General features: G+C 40.9%; 1 protein-coding gene across 1 annotated transcript in view; it reads right to left on the minus strand.

Annotated features, from left to right (window-relative positions):
• taf3 (TAF3 RNA polymerase II, TATA box binding protein (TBP)-associated facto) overlaps positions 1 to 14,757 on the minus strand; it is an 87,196-nt gene extending 72,439 nt beyond the window's left edge. Inside the window, exons 1-2 of the mRNA XM_037542368.1 lie at positions 14,438 to 14,757; positions 10,181 to 10,441 (exon numbers count right to left, since the gene is read on the minus strand). Of these exons, the coding sequence (XP_037398265.1) occupies positions 10,181 to 10,441; positions 14,438 to 14,603 (427 nt within the window). The 5' untranslated portion in view covers positions 14,604 to 14,757. The remainder of the gene's footprint in view (positions 1 to 10,180; positions 10,442 to 14,437) is intronic.
• Between the last annotated feature and the right edge of the window lie 505 nt (positions 14,758 to 15,262).

Consider the following 15,262-nt stretch of genomic DNA (forward strand, 5'->3'; position numbering starts at 1 on the left):
TTCATAACTTAACACAGGCTAGGTGCTTACACACACACACACACACACACAGAACGGAGGTAAAATCAGTGCCCTTGCTCGGAGGCATTTTGCTAATGAGTTAAAATTGGGATGTTTTTCTGTATGTGACAGGTACATCTCTCTCTCTCTCTCTCTCTCTCTCTCTCTCTCTCTCTCTCTCTCTCTCACACACAGAGAGAGACAAACTTAGTTTTCACACAAAGTCAGGACATGGGGGTCATACATATGTTTGATACACATGTTTGATGTTTGGTATATAAACCCCTGGTCAATTTACATATTTTGGTTAATTTTTGACAGGAAAAGCAGTCCTAAGAAATCATTTAAGGCCTAAGAAATTGATTTGGATCTGGAGAACTGAAGAACCAAACATGCCTACTATTTGCCTACAACAACTACTATTTTTTCTATTTTTTAAAGGAATTAAATATAAAGTAACTGTGCATTAATATATGAACAAAATGATTTTTTTTGTTTGCAGCAAAGGAGGTTTACTTCTTATCACTGCAACAACAGTATATGTAAGTCTATATATACAAATAATAATAATAATGATAACAACAACAACAACGCACATATATCAAACACTTACATAGATATCTGTATGTAATAAGCATTTTACAAGCCTAATTCTGAACCTCATCCTAACCTTAACCACAGGACACAAAAAAGAAATTATCTTCCTTTTTGGCTGTAAAAAAAAAAAACATGAAAAGAAACAAACATCAGTCTACAAAGTCTCTAGTTTTACTACAAAACAAGGGCATTTTTGCTCTTATACATTCCTCTGCTGAGGATGATCTGCTCTTCAGCTGTCGCTACAACACATTACAGAACTCAAGCCTTGAGATCCTTCGATTTAAACTTAAAACCAGAGGCCTGACGAGCCAGAACACGGCCACACTCCAGCATCGCCAGGATATTCCTGGGGAAAAAAAAAAGATTCCGACGAATTCCGAGACTGCTTTCATTCATCCCCATGACTCTCGCTCTGTCTCTCTCTCTGCATAGAGCGGGTCTTTATCAGGCTGCGTGATCGCTGGTAATTTCAGTGTACAGATGCAATCGCTCCTCTCTCTCCCTGCCATCCCTCCTTCCCTCAGGACCAAACAACAATAAGCTCCCGCACAATAGACAAACAAGCGCCTACAGACTGAAACCCAGACACGGCTCCGCTCTCTCAGACCCAGCAGTTACAGACGCAGCTGTCACGATACCACAGCTTTGGCTTCGATACTAATACGGACAACGAGAGGAGCGTCACTATGCTCAGCAATGTGGCAAAAAGTTAAAACACTGATGACTGTCTACAGTCCCACAGTTCATTCAAATAACTGTAAAGAGAACAGAACTCAAATAGTTGCAGCTGAATAAGCAGCTTAATTATCCCAGACTTTTAAATTCAATCATTCAGCCAAACTGATCTGAGGTCAGTTCAGTAAGCAACACGCTGAGGTTTCAATAACAGACAACTGAGAAACTTCTAAAAACTAATGCTGATCTCTATCAAATGATAATTCAACAAATTTGCACCAATTGTCTCAGCCAAGACATCTTTTTGTTTTGCACTAAAGCTTCAAGGCTAACGTAGTTGTGAAGTAACTGAAAGAATTACATGATCACAGACAGACTTGCTCATGTGGTTTCTGTTGTGGTTTGACATACTGTTAACACAATGTTCACAGGTTCTTGAATACTTGGTTAACCATTCGAAGTGCCAATAATCCAATACTGAAATTGACATTTGTGTATTTGCTGCTTTCGTCATGACAGACAATAAACTGACAGAACTGTCAAAGACGGAAGCTCTTCTCTTATTTCCTAGCATGATATACTTTGCTACTATGAAACGCATGGGCTCACTGTTGGCCCTGCAGAGGATGAAAACACCTGTAGAAGACAGCGAGCCTCCATCAGCATTCACTGTTGTATTGGTTAGCTGTAGTTTTAGCTCGTAAGCTCAACTGAGGTCTGTTAGGCTGCACTCTGATTTCCCACAATTATTTTTGAATAATAAAACATGCTTTGAAATGTGTTCAACTGTGTTATGCTAAATTTGTGCAACACCAGCGCAGTCACAGAAAAACACATAAGTTAATAACTTTAGCCGAAATCCATTTTTCCTTTTTTGGCATTGCATTTTTTCCCATTCTCTGCGGTTAAACAGATATCCATTACAGACATGCAAATGTCAAAATTAGTCAGAATGTACATCCCTTTTTTATCTATACACATGGATAAAAGTACAGACAAAATTCAGGCTTTTAGCTATGTGACAATGTTCTTATTTTTATTACAGTCTCATTAATATATCAACTGGCCGATAACTGTAAAGACAGCAATTATCTATAGTAATGCATTGATAATTAGCAGCCGAATGGAATCTCCAGACGACAGGGCAAAATCTTTTGACAGCTGTGCTGCTGTCAGTTATCAGAACTTTTAAATCCTTACTAGACATACTTCTGAACATACGCTGGTCCATTTTTACACTTACATGTAGTTAAAGGTGGACATTTTGGCAAAAATGCAATGTCAGGACACGAGGAATTGTACATATAATGTATATCACAAAAATGTGAGTGACATGGATTTTATCGTGATATTTGATAAATTGGACAAGACAAAGCAGCACCACATTTTAAAACTATAATCAAAAACTATGAATACAATTATTTGTATTCAACATTTTACATTCAGTCCAAGTGAACAGGACTTATTATGCTCTCTTTCTACTTAAACATGCAGCTGAGAGCTAATATACACTTTACATTAGTGATGTCACACAGAAAAAAATTCACTGGTTCCATTTTCGTTTCCAAAAATCTGAAAAGTCTACAAAGGTCCAGTGCTACAGAGAGTGAAAAAGATCCAGCTATTTATTATTTTCTATTATTTTCCATATTCTACTGGAGACTCATTGTACTGCCATTTCATTACACAAATTCATGTAAGCTGCGTGTAAGAAATAACAAAGCTTGATTTACTACGAGCTTATTCCCAAACAATATTCTCAGGTGTCCAACACACTATTCCACAACTGAAACAGAATCTTCTGTAATGTCAGCAACCGTGTGGGTTTATGGTTTCTGCCAAAACGACCAAAAATAACACAAGAGCGATTCTGCACACACGCCTCTGATGTGGAGGATCAGGGTGACATACTGCATCTAGATCACTGCTAGCCCGTGTGTTTCTGTGACCCTATGAAGAAATACATCATATACATCTGACTGAAAATTCCAATGAATAAAAATTAATTACAAGAGTGCTTTTTAGTTGTACTTGCTTATCAAGGTCTACAATATCCACACACAGTTGGTAGTTACTTATCAGGTTGACTTGTAGCAACACAAGACCGAACGACACTCTGTTTCAGTTTCCTGATTTTGAATTTGAGGTTGTATTAAAACAAAGCTAAAGAAAGATTGAGAACATTTGAATGCAAGTAAAAGGATGCAGAATGATTTAAGCAGAAATACAGCACAGGTCACGTTTCATACACTAACATATTTTTGTTCACTCTGCTCGTTATGTGCAATTTATGTTAAATCTATACACAGCTTCTATCACAATCTATCAAAATCTATACATTACCAGTGTTTATTGGTTTGTCTAATGCAATACACACAATAAATGCACTTTTTAGTAAAAATGTTTTAAAATAAAATTCAGAAAATTCTTGTTTTTTTTCTTCTAAACCTCTAAATTACTTTGCAGTATTGGTTGGGAGCTGATGAACTGAAAGCACAGCCACTGCAGCACTGGAGAGGCTGAATTGTGTTCATTAGTGGTTAAACAGCTCCAGCTTGTGGCTACACTCAGAATTGCAGCAGTTTCTATCTAAGGCTCAGGCCTCAAAGCCCACTTCTGTTTCAGAACACTTTCGGCACAGTGGGGTTATATAATGTCTGTGGTTTGTACAGAGACATAATAGTGTTTGTGTAATTCTAATGGTGTGGAGGTGGACCATGTGTGCGGAATTCAATGTAAGTACATAATCCGTAAAACAGCGAGAGTGAGGATGGAAACAGGAAGAACAGGATAAAGAAAAGAGAGAGAGAGAGAGAGAGAGAGAGAGAGAGAGAGAGAGAGAGAGAGAGAGGAGAGAGAGAGAAAAGAAAGGAATGAGAATTATTACAAGAGATATAAAGACAAGGTAAAAGAGGGAAAGAGTGAAAGAGAAACAGAAGAGAGAAAGAAAGAAAGAAAGAAAGAAAGAAAAAGAAAGAAAGAAAGAAAGAAAGAAAGAAAGAAAGAAAGAAAGAAAGAAGAGGGGAGAAGGGGAAAGAGAAGAGTAAGAGAAGGGAAAAAACAAAAGGAGAAAGACAAAGAAAAATCATGCAAGAAAGCAAAAACAGTAGTAAAGTCACAAAAATGAGTAAAGAGAAAGACGAGAGAGAGAGAAAGAGAGAGAACAAAAGGGAGAGAGAGAAAGCAAGAGACAGCGAGAGAGAGAGAGAGAGAGAGAGAGAGAGAGAGAGAGAGAGAGAGAGAGACAGAGAGAGAGAGAGAGAGAGAGACACAGAGAGAGAGAGAGAGAGAGAGAGAGAGAGACACAGAGAGAGAGAGAGAGAGAGAGAGAGAGAGAGAGACACAGAGAGAGAGAGAGAGAGAGAGAGAGAGAGAGAGAGAGAGAGAGAGAGAGAGAGACACAGAGACACAGAGAGAGAGAGAGAGAGAGAGAGAGAGAGAGAGAGAGAGAGAGAGAGAGAGACACAGAGAGAGAGAGAGAGAGAGAGAGAGAGAGAGAGAGAGAGAGAGAGAGAGAGAGAGAGAGAGAGAGAGAGAGACACAGAGAGAGAGAGAGAGAGAGAGAGAGAGAGAGAGAGAGAGAGAGAGAGAGAGAGAGAGAGAGAGAGAGAGAGAGAGAGAGAGAGAGAGAGAGAGAGAGAGAGAGAGAGAGAGAGAGAGAGAGAGAGAAACTCTTTCTTTTGGCAAAGTGGCACCCAGCTGAGTGCTGGCTCCAAGCCCAGTTAGGCCCCCTGCCCTGACTACAGTCTCTCACACACAGAGGGACCCCACAGCCGGTCAGCTTCCTGGCTAACCTGAAACAACCCCGATCATGTCCGCCTCTCCACCACCCACTGGCAGCGCTCAGTGTGTGCGATGAGAAGGAGTGCGAGTGTGTGTGAGTGTGCGTGTGGTGCCAGACGCCGGGACGGGAGCCAGACAGCAAGTCCAGGAGGACGGCAGCAGGTGAGAGAGGGAGGGAAAAGGAAAAAGGGATTAGGGTTTTTTTTTTTTTTTGAAGGGAGGAGTGCAGCTTCCCGTGCGTGCCGACAGTAGGCCTGACCGTTTCCGTTTTTTCTCTACGGAAACCCACTTACTTCTCATACCCCCTTTCTCCTCTCCAGCCACCACTCACACATAAGTTACCTCTCTCCCACACACAGATCCGGTCAGATCAAGTTGCACATTAGAGGTCGACTGATTATTGGCACGTCCAGTGAGCAGAGCCAATATTTAGCATTTTTCTGGCAACTGGAATCCGTATTTCAACTTGTATTCTAGCCAATAAAAAGCCTCTTACACGATGAATGCACTTCTCTCACTCAGCTGTAAAGAGTCAGACAAGTCAAAAAGACATTTCTGGCTGTTCTGGCTCCATGACCCACCCACAGCTTTACTGGATTGGTCAAAGTAAGTGTGATAGGTTGAGGACAACCAATTAATACCTCTGCAGCCTGTCTCAATGTCGTGCCCTGATTATATTGTCAGGATGCTCCATGTTTACACGTTTACATGTTTAAACAATTAAACATCTAAAATTCAATTACACATGTTTTGTTATACACATGTTGTGTGTATTGGAACAACACAAAAAACAGAGGAAAAAAAGGCAAATTTGACATAATTTCACACAAAACTCCAAAAATGGGCCGGACAAAATTATTGGCACCTTTTCACAATTGAGGGTAAATAACTTTGTTTCAAGCATGTGATGCTCATTCAAACTCACCTGTGATAAGTAACAGGTGTGGGCAATTTAAAAAGCACACCTGAAACCAGATAAAAAGGAGAGAAGTTGACTCAATCTTTGCATTGTGTGTCTGTGTGTGCCACACTAAGCATGGAGAACAGAAAGAGGAGAAGAGAACTGTCTGAGGACTTGAGAACCAAAATTGTGGAAAAATATCAACAATCTCAAGGTTACAAGTCCATCTCCTGAGATCTTGATGTTCCTTTGTCCACGGTGCGCAACATAATCAAGAACTTTACAACCCATGGCACTGTAGCTAATCTCCCTGGACGTGGACGGAGGAGAAAAATTGATAAAAGGTTGCAACGCAGGATAATTCGGATGGTGGATAAGCAGCCCCAATCAAGTTCCAAACAAATTCAAGCTGTCCTGCAGGCGCAGAGTGCATCGGTGTCAGCTAGAACTATCCGTCGACATTTGAATGAAATGAAACGCTATGGCAGGAGACCCAGGAGGACCCCACTGCTGACACAGAGACATAAAAAAGCTAGACTGCACTTTGCCAAAATGTATGTAAGTAAGCCAAAATCCTTCTGGGAAAACATCTTGTGGACAGATGAGACCAAGATCGAGCTTTTTGGTAAAGAACATCATACTACTGTTTACCGAAAATGGAATGAGGCCTACAAAGTAAAGAACACAGTACCTACAGTCAAATATGGTGGAGGTTCAAAGATGTATTGGGGTTGTTTTGCTGCCTCTTGACTGTGTGCAAGGCATCATGAAATCTGAAGATTACCAAAGGATTTTGGGTCGCAATGTAGGGCCCAGTGTCAGAAAGCTAGGTTTGCGTCCTAGGTCATGGGTCTTCCAGCAGGACAATGACCCCAAACATACTTCAAAAAGCACCCAGAAATGGATGGAAACAAAGCGCTGGAGAGTTCTAAAGTGGCCAGCAATGAGTCTGGATCTAAATCCCATTGAACACCTATGGAGAGATCTTAAAATTGCTGTTGGGAGAAGGCACCCTTCAAATATGAGAGACTTGGAGCAGTTTGCAAAAGAAGAGTGGTCCAAAATTCCAGTTGAGAGGTGTAAGAAGCTTGTTGATGGTTATGGGAAGCGATTGATTTCAGTTATTTTTTCAAAAGGGTGTGCAACCAAATATTAAGTTGAGGGTGCCAATAATTTTGTCTGGCCCATTTTTGGAGTTTTGTGTGAAGTTATGTCAAATTTGCCTTTTTTTTCCCCTCTGTTTTTTGTGTTGTTCCAATACACATAAAGGAAATAAACATGTGCATAACAAAACATGTGTAATTGCAATAACCTTTGGGGAGAAATACTTCATTTTCTGGAAAAAATTCAGGGGTGCCAACACTTTCGGCCATGACTGTATAATGATCAAACTGTATTCTGTTCATGTACATATGTGTAGGAAATGGGTTCCTGTAAAGTTTTACCCAAACTTCTAATTTTACAGGAGATAAATAATGGCTAATAAATAATTGGGTGAGGGCTTATCTGAATATATGGATATGTGGACTCATCACAGCATTTGTTTACTTGAGATGTGCACAACTGCAGTCCTGAATGGCAGCACAGTTTGGAGATTTCCCTGCTTTAACACACCTGATTACATTTATCTGTTAATTGCCAGGTTGAATGGGTGCGTTTAAGCAGGGAAACTACCAATCTGTGCTGGACACCTGCCCTCCAGGACCGGAGTTGTCCACCCCTGGTTTACTTAATTGTGTAATTAAGACAGCCATTTATTTGAGGCCAAACTTCTCATGTTTTTATTTTTAGCCTTAAAGCACATGGACTTGGAAAGAATTATGGCTTAGGTCATGGAAAAGACCAGAGGGAAATGCTTTTCATCAGTGTCCCATTGCTTATTCATGAAAATATGAATATGCATGGGAAACACGCTGTCCATCTGGGTTCATCCTATCAGAGTAAAGTGAGTGGGGAGAAGCTGGGGTTTATCTACTAGGAGTGTAACAACACACATATTTTAAGGTTCAACAACATTTTTGATTCTAAGGTTAACATATGGTTGAATAATCTGCAGAAAATACATAAATGCAGTTTTTCAGTAATGTGATTGTGATTTACCTTTACTTTAATCAAGAAGCTCATCACATGCATTTTTTCGAGCTTTAGGCCTGAATGCTGAATGTAGTTGACAAGCTCTGTGCTATTAGATTAAATTTCCTTCACTGATGCAACACTGAATTTTGAATTCCATATCAAAACTATTAATCATTCAGTCCTAGGTGAATATCTGATGTGATTTTTTGTTAAATAGATCAATAATAAACTCCACAAACTCTTGAATTTATAAGTGACATCAGAAAAAAAATCCCAGTTTTTGAGCGCCGGTGTGTGCAGAGCATAAACACAAGAAGTTGTGATTTTTGGAGGGTTTGTTTTTGTTAGAGGGCTGAAGCTCTAGGAATGTATTTGAGACCTTTTACTTAACTGAGCCAAACTAATCAGTATAGTATATAATTAGAGCTCTACAGACATTTTAAGCCAAAAAAATTAAAGCGAATCTTGACTTTGAACATGTGTACACCCCAGTATTGAAATCAAATGAGTACATGGTGTCAGATCGACCTGCAACGATGAGTCAAAGCCAACTGATTAGTCACTAGCAATGCCAACTTTGGGAAAAATGTCAATGTGAAAACAAAAAATGCTCTACAATTTGCGATAATGCTCAAATGTACTAAACAACAAGAACAGCAGAGGGCAAATAAGCTTGCTATTATATTATTGTTTCAGTGGACCATTAAAGACAAAACTGTTTGTTGAACAGCAGGAACTTTGAAGGGCAGACAGTATATTTTAATTAGTCCAATAAAAGGTAATAGATTAATCACAGTTTCAGCTCTAGCGCACAACAAGTTCACATTCTTGATTCTATTGTCCTGAGAAAATGCACTGGCTCGGTCAATTTATTTGAAGCACCTATCAAACAGGAGCATCTTTTAGGTTTAGCCCATTCCACCCCTTTCAACACTGGTGAAGTTTCTGCCTACAGGACTGCTGTTGGCCTGCTATTTTTTGGGTGCAGTACAGCAGGGACACTGACAGGGAAGTGTGTGTGCTGTGGGTATGAGTGTATCAGGCAGAGTGGTCTTGTTGGAGTTTTTACATACATTAGTCACTGTTAGGTTGAGGGAGACCCACTGCAACAACATTCAGGCAAGAGCAGCTCTGTGGTCAGAAACTGACCAATAATGAAGGGCCAGAGGATGACTAACACAAACTGTGCTTCAGTAGTCTCAAACTATAAACCAGCAAGGTGTAAGGATTTTGAATAAATTTGTCAGTATGTGTATGTAATATAAGTAGGCTTAAGTAAGTAGGAGGTTTTTTTATGGACTTTATAGACCATCTAGAACAGGGATCCCAGATTCAAATTATCACGGGGCCACTAGCTTCTTTAAAGGGAGCCCGTAGAAAAAAATTAAGGAAAAGAAATGACCCACATATTTTGAAGTATGAATTTTTACAAAATAACACGCAAGTTTATTTAAGTATATCCAACTACTATGAACAATTATTTGTAATAATAATAATAATAATAATAATAATAGTTGTTACTATGGTAGTTTTTGTTGTTATTGTTGTTGTTATTAATAGTAGAAGCAGTATAAATTACCAAAGTGTTTAATACATATTTAATTACATAAATGAAATATTTCAATTACATACTAGTAGAATTACAAGGGACTTTCTTTGTGCTAGCACCATATTATATGCTTTTCCTGGTGAAGTTATAGTACATGGGGTAAGTAGAGCAAATCACAGGATTGGTTTGATAATTCCATTCATTTCTTAGTTCAGACGTGCATTATCAACATGAAATAAATAAATTCCCTAAGGCAGACTTAACCATCGCTCTAAATTAGAACTAGTTAATTTCAGCTAAATTACAAGTATGTCTGCTTAGTGTGCAGTGTTAATGCTTTGTCAATGATTTCTCCTGCATAAATCGTTCTATTTTTGTTTTTAACACTATAAGCACCTGCCCAAGCTGATTTTATATAGTTATTGCTGAATAACTAACCACAGCGTCTGGTGGGTGAAGCAGAGATTTGCTGGTCAAATTTAAAGATAAGCTGTAAATGTGATAGGCTGTCATGGCGACCTAGCTCAAGATCCAAGATCTAGAAGGTAGACATTCTTTTCCTCTATGGATGCAGTTTCCTAGAAAACATTACGTACCCTCTTGCAGTGAGACAAGTGGAGGGAAGTATTCTGGGATGTATTCTCTCCTCTCTCCACGTAGGGCATTGCGGGCATCAGTTTCGAAGCCAGCGGCGGGGAACTGCAGTACGCTGCTCTTGCTGATGGGAAACTGAGGGACAGACTGAGAGAAGGCCACTGGCTCAAGGTTGTTGATGTAATCTTCCAGCTCCGCTATACTGACCCCCATCAGTCCAAAGGCCTGGTCGATGTCACTCAGCCCAGGGTCTGTCCGTCCATCTTAAGAGAAAAAAAGAACAATTTGTTAAAATGGAAATTAAAAATATGTATGTGTACAATTTTATAAAATGACATAAGTAAGTGATGAGTGTATAGTCCAACTGATAGTAACCTTCCCATGCAAACTACACTGCTCAAAAAATAAAGGGAACACTGAAATAACACATCCTAGATCTGAATGAATGAAATATTCTCATTGAATACTTTGTTCTATACAAAGTTGAATGTGCTGACAACAAAATCACACAAAAATCATCAATGGAAATCAAATTTATTAACCAATGGAGGCCTGGATTTGGAGTCACACACAAAATTAAAGTGGAAAAACACACTACAGGCTGATCCAAGGCTGATCCAACTTTGATGTAATGTCCTTAAAACAAGTCAAAATGAGGCTCAGTGTTGTGTGTGGCCTCCACGTGCCTGTATGACCTCCCTACAATGCCTGGGCATGCTCCTGATGAGGTGGCGGATGGTCTCCTGAGGGATCTCCTCCCAGACCTGGACTAAAGCATCTGCCAACTCCTGGACAGTCTGTGGTGCAACGTTGGTGGATGGAGCGAGACATGATGTCCCAGATGTGCTGAATCGGATTCAGGTCTGGGGAATGGGCGGGCCAGTCCATAGCTTCAATGCCTTCATCTTACAGGAACTGCTGACACACTCCAGCCACATGAGGTCTAGCATTGTCCTGCATTAGGAGGAACCCAGGGCCAACTGCATCAGCATATGGTCTCACAAGGGGTCTGAGGATCTCATCTCGGTACCTAATGGCAGTCAGGCTACCTCTGGCGAGCACATGGATGGCTGTGCGACCCTCCAAAGAAATGCCACCCCACACCATTACTGACCCACTGCCAAACCGGTCATGCTGAAGGATGTTGCAGGCAGCAGATCGCTCTCCACGGCATCTCCAGTGTGAATCTGCTTTCATCTGTGAAGAGCACAGGGCGCCAGTGGTGAATTTGCCAATCCTGGTGTTCTCTGGCAAATGCCAAGCGTCCTGCACGGTGTTGGGCTGTGAGCACAACCCCCATCTGTGGACGTTGGGCCCTCATACCATCCTCATGGAGTCGGTTTCTAACCGTTTGTGCAGACACATGCACATTTGTGGCCTGCTGGAGGTCATTTTGCAGGGCTCTGGCAGTGCTCCTCCTGTTCCTCCTTGCACAAAGTTGGAGGTATCGGTCCTGCTGCTGGGTTGTTGCCTTCCTACGGCCTCCTCCATGTCTCCTGGTGTACTGGCCTGTCCCCTGGTAGCGCCTCCAGCCTCTGGACACTACGCTGACAGACACAGCAAACCTTCTTGCCAGAGCTCGCATTGATATGCCATCCTGGATGAACTGCACTACCTGAGCCACTTGTGTGGGTGGTAGAGTCCATCTCATGCTACCACGAGTGTGAAAGCACCACCAACATTCAAAAGTGACCAAAACATCAGCCAGAAAGCAGAAAGGTACTGAGAAGTGGTCTGTGGTCCTCACCTGCAGAACCACTCCTTTATTGAGTGAGTCTTGCTAATTGCCAATAATTTCCACCTGTTGTCTGTTCCATTTGCACAACAGCAGTGAAATTGATTGTCAATCAGTGTTGCTTCCTTAATGGACAGTTTGATTTCACAGAAGTTTGATTTACTCGGAGTTATATTGTGTTGTTTAAGTGTTCCCTTTATTTTTTTGAGCAGATACATATCTAAGTATTCTATTCCTAAGAATATGCAGCTTTATGCGGTTTAATCCATTCCAAACATAGATTTTGCTACTATATTCCCCAAAATAGTGGTTCAGTCAAGCAAAACACAGGCTGTATGCAATTCCACTGAATCAACTTTACTAATAAATAACATAAAATCTAATCCAAAACAAAAACAACACCTGTCTCAGACAGTATCATTTTCAAGAGTGCTATTTTAAAATACTGTTTCTTGACAGCTCCAGGTCATCATGTGAGTGCAAAATTAAATGTTTAATCCACTCTACTGCAGCCCTGGACAAAGCTGTGCAACAAATCACAATCTAAACTGAAACATTTCAACAGAAAATGGTCAAAACTGACACTTTTGTTTCTCATCCAGAAGAGGAAAAATATTGTAGAACATCGCAGCTGAAATAACTAAATATTAAATTTGACAACAAATAGTTAACAAATTAACTAAAATTCAAATAATTTGAATGATTCTGACAATCCAAAATGGTAATTTAAAATGCTGTATTTGTTTAATTTAGTCTCCTGCACTGGTCAGCACAGATACATTCAAACAGCACAAGCAGAACAGGTAAACAGAACTATTTCACAGTTTCCAGAAAGGACATTAGACACCAGTATTTATAATCTCTGTTCATCCCAAGTTAGACACTCAAGAACTTCTCCATTACAGTTTTGATATCCTTTAAAACACAACATCCCACTTCATATGAATAAACAAAATGCCAGAGGAAAGCCATTTGTATCCACACATTTTGAAATGACAAAAAAAAAAGACAGATAAAGTGTAAAGAAAATATGAAAAATACTGGCATATATTGCCTTGGATGATCAACTATTCTCTGTTCTTCTAGGATGTTTGATTTTGTGTCACATTGCAGCTTAAATACTGTAATTAATTTAGTATGTTTATTTAATACAACAGAACTTTGCCCTAGTAAAAGCAGACTTTATCTAGAATAAACATGTGTTTTCTTTATTAGCTAGTAGTATTTAAGTTTAGTATGTTCCTCAAAAACATTGATAAAACAGTAAATTGAAAAAATACATTCGGTCTTCAGCCCAGTGTGTCTTAAATCTTCCATTTCAGTGCATCTTTAACACAAAGCTCAAACAAACCATGTATCTATCTATACAGATGCTGCCTCCATCTCTATGGCAACGGTCAGCATCAGCATCTTGCACTGCTACATTAGCATAAATCTTACTCATTTTGTCCTCACATGAGCTAAACGGACAATTAAATGCTACATATAACCATTCTGTCTTGTCAGAATAACATGCCTGCGTTGAACATCTTCAGATTTGTTTTTTAATAAAGTTAACAAGACCATATGTTTTGCCCGCTAACTTTAGCATGCTAGCTAAAGCATGCTAGCTTACGTTCAAACAACATGCCATAGCTAAGACGTTCCAACCTCTCCTGTCACGTTTCATTCACATTAGCAACACAACTATTTACTAATCAACTATTTCTTATCATAATATATTTCAGGCGCAGTTAACTAGCCGCTAGCTTAGCCTACATACGCAAGCTAGCAAAGGTAAGCTAGCTAGCTTAGCCATCAGGCTAACGATGTAAACAGTGAAAGGCAGTTAACGGGAATGTGTGTCAAACAACACAACACAGAGAGGAATTCAGTGCCAGAGCCACTATGTTCACATTAGCTGTGACATTATCGTCATATTTGGCTTTTCATTTTACTCAACACCATTTGCTTTACATCTTGGTTTTACTACGGAACGTCTGTATTTATCTTGTTGTATTGCTGCATTTCGACACTTCGGCAGTCAGAGTTTAGCCCACTCATGTTTACAGAGATCATGTGGTCTCTGGAAAGCAGCTGAAGATCGCAAACCTTGAACTAAACTCCCCATCGACTTTGACACACACTAAAGCTCCGAGTGGCAGCCGGCAGCCTGCTGCACGTAAACATCGCCGTTGCTGGAGCCAGCTTCCCATCTGCCAGCTTCTTGTTCGAAGTTTCCCGTTCCACCTTAAATGGGGGTCTTTTTAACGTAAACTGGGAAATATCCAACAAGGGCTCATCAGATGGGAAGGCAACTTCAGCCTCGTGCTACAGATCACATATAAAAGACAGCTAGGCTTTATTCCAACCCTTCTTTACAACCACATAACCAGCTCTGGAGAGCCGCTGAACTCCACATTAACCTCCACACTGACTTTTACCCAGCAGAGCAGCACTCGGCAGCCAGGCAGTGAGCTGCTACGCTCCGAAAGCCCCACAGCAGAGACATTCGCCCACTTCTTCAACCCTTGTTTACACTCACAGAGCTCCGAGTAGCGGTGGCAGCCTCTGGCGAGCTGCTGCAGGTATCTCTCCAGCACGTCGGACAGCAGGTCGCAGGCGGAGAGCTGCACGGCGTCCCAGCCCAGCGCCTGGCAGACCTGCGCCACGGACACCCGCAGCAGCGAGCGGGCATAACTCTCACACATCTCTCAACCCCAGCGAGCCGAGACCGACATATCTGTGTTTAAAACGAGACGCTTTAAGGCGCGCTTGCTGCTGCGGTTGATGTTGTTTCCCCGAGGTGCTTCAGATGAATAGGTAGGCTGGCGCTTCCATAGCAGGCGCCATCATTCTCTCGCTGAACTGATCGCCGAGTAATCGATTTTGGGCATGCGCACAAAGACACTCGATTTTGGAGCAATCGTTTACACAGCCTTAATTCAAAAGCGGGCCGGGTGGGCGACTTCGCAGAGATTTCTCAAACGACTGAAGGGGGTCCCTTGGCTTTCTCTCTTGTTTGCCTCCGTGGTAAAGTTGTGTGATTAACTGACAAATTGGATTTTATTAGTAAGCCACATGTGCTCCCGGCTCCTGGCGACTCTGCGGGCGGCGTTTTCTCCAGAACGTCCTGTGCTCTCTTTTGGTCTTTAGGCCTCTACCGTTAAATGACTGTAACCATTGTGAGAAATGCCCTCTGGTTTTTAGGGGGTCACATGTTGGCTGGCTACTCCAGCGTTGTGTGGCTGCTCTCTCGCTCAGGAAAACGTTTGGTTTAACAATTCCTCTGGAAGTGCATCTTCTTAATTTGGTAAGTTTGGTCTGCCGCACATTGAGATCATTTGGGGATTGAAAAATAATTCTTTTT

The sequence above is a fragment of the Pygocentrus nattereri genome, chromosome 1 (assembly GCF_015220715.1).
Source record: "Pygocentrus nattereri isolate fPygNat1 chromosome 1, fPygNat1.pri, whole genome shotgun sequence".
Taxonomy (NCBI): domain Eukaryota; kingdom Metazoa; phylum Chordata; class Actinopteri; order Characiformes; family Serrasalmidae; genus Pygocentrus; species Pygocentrus nattereri.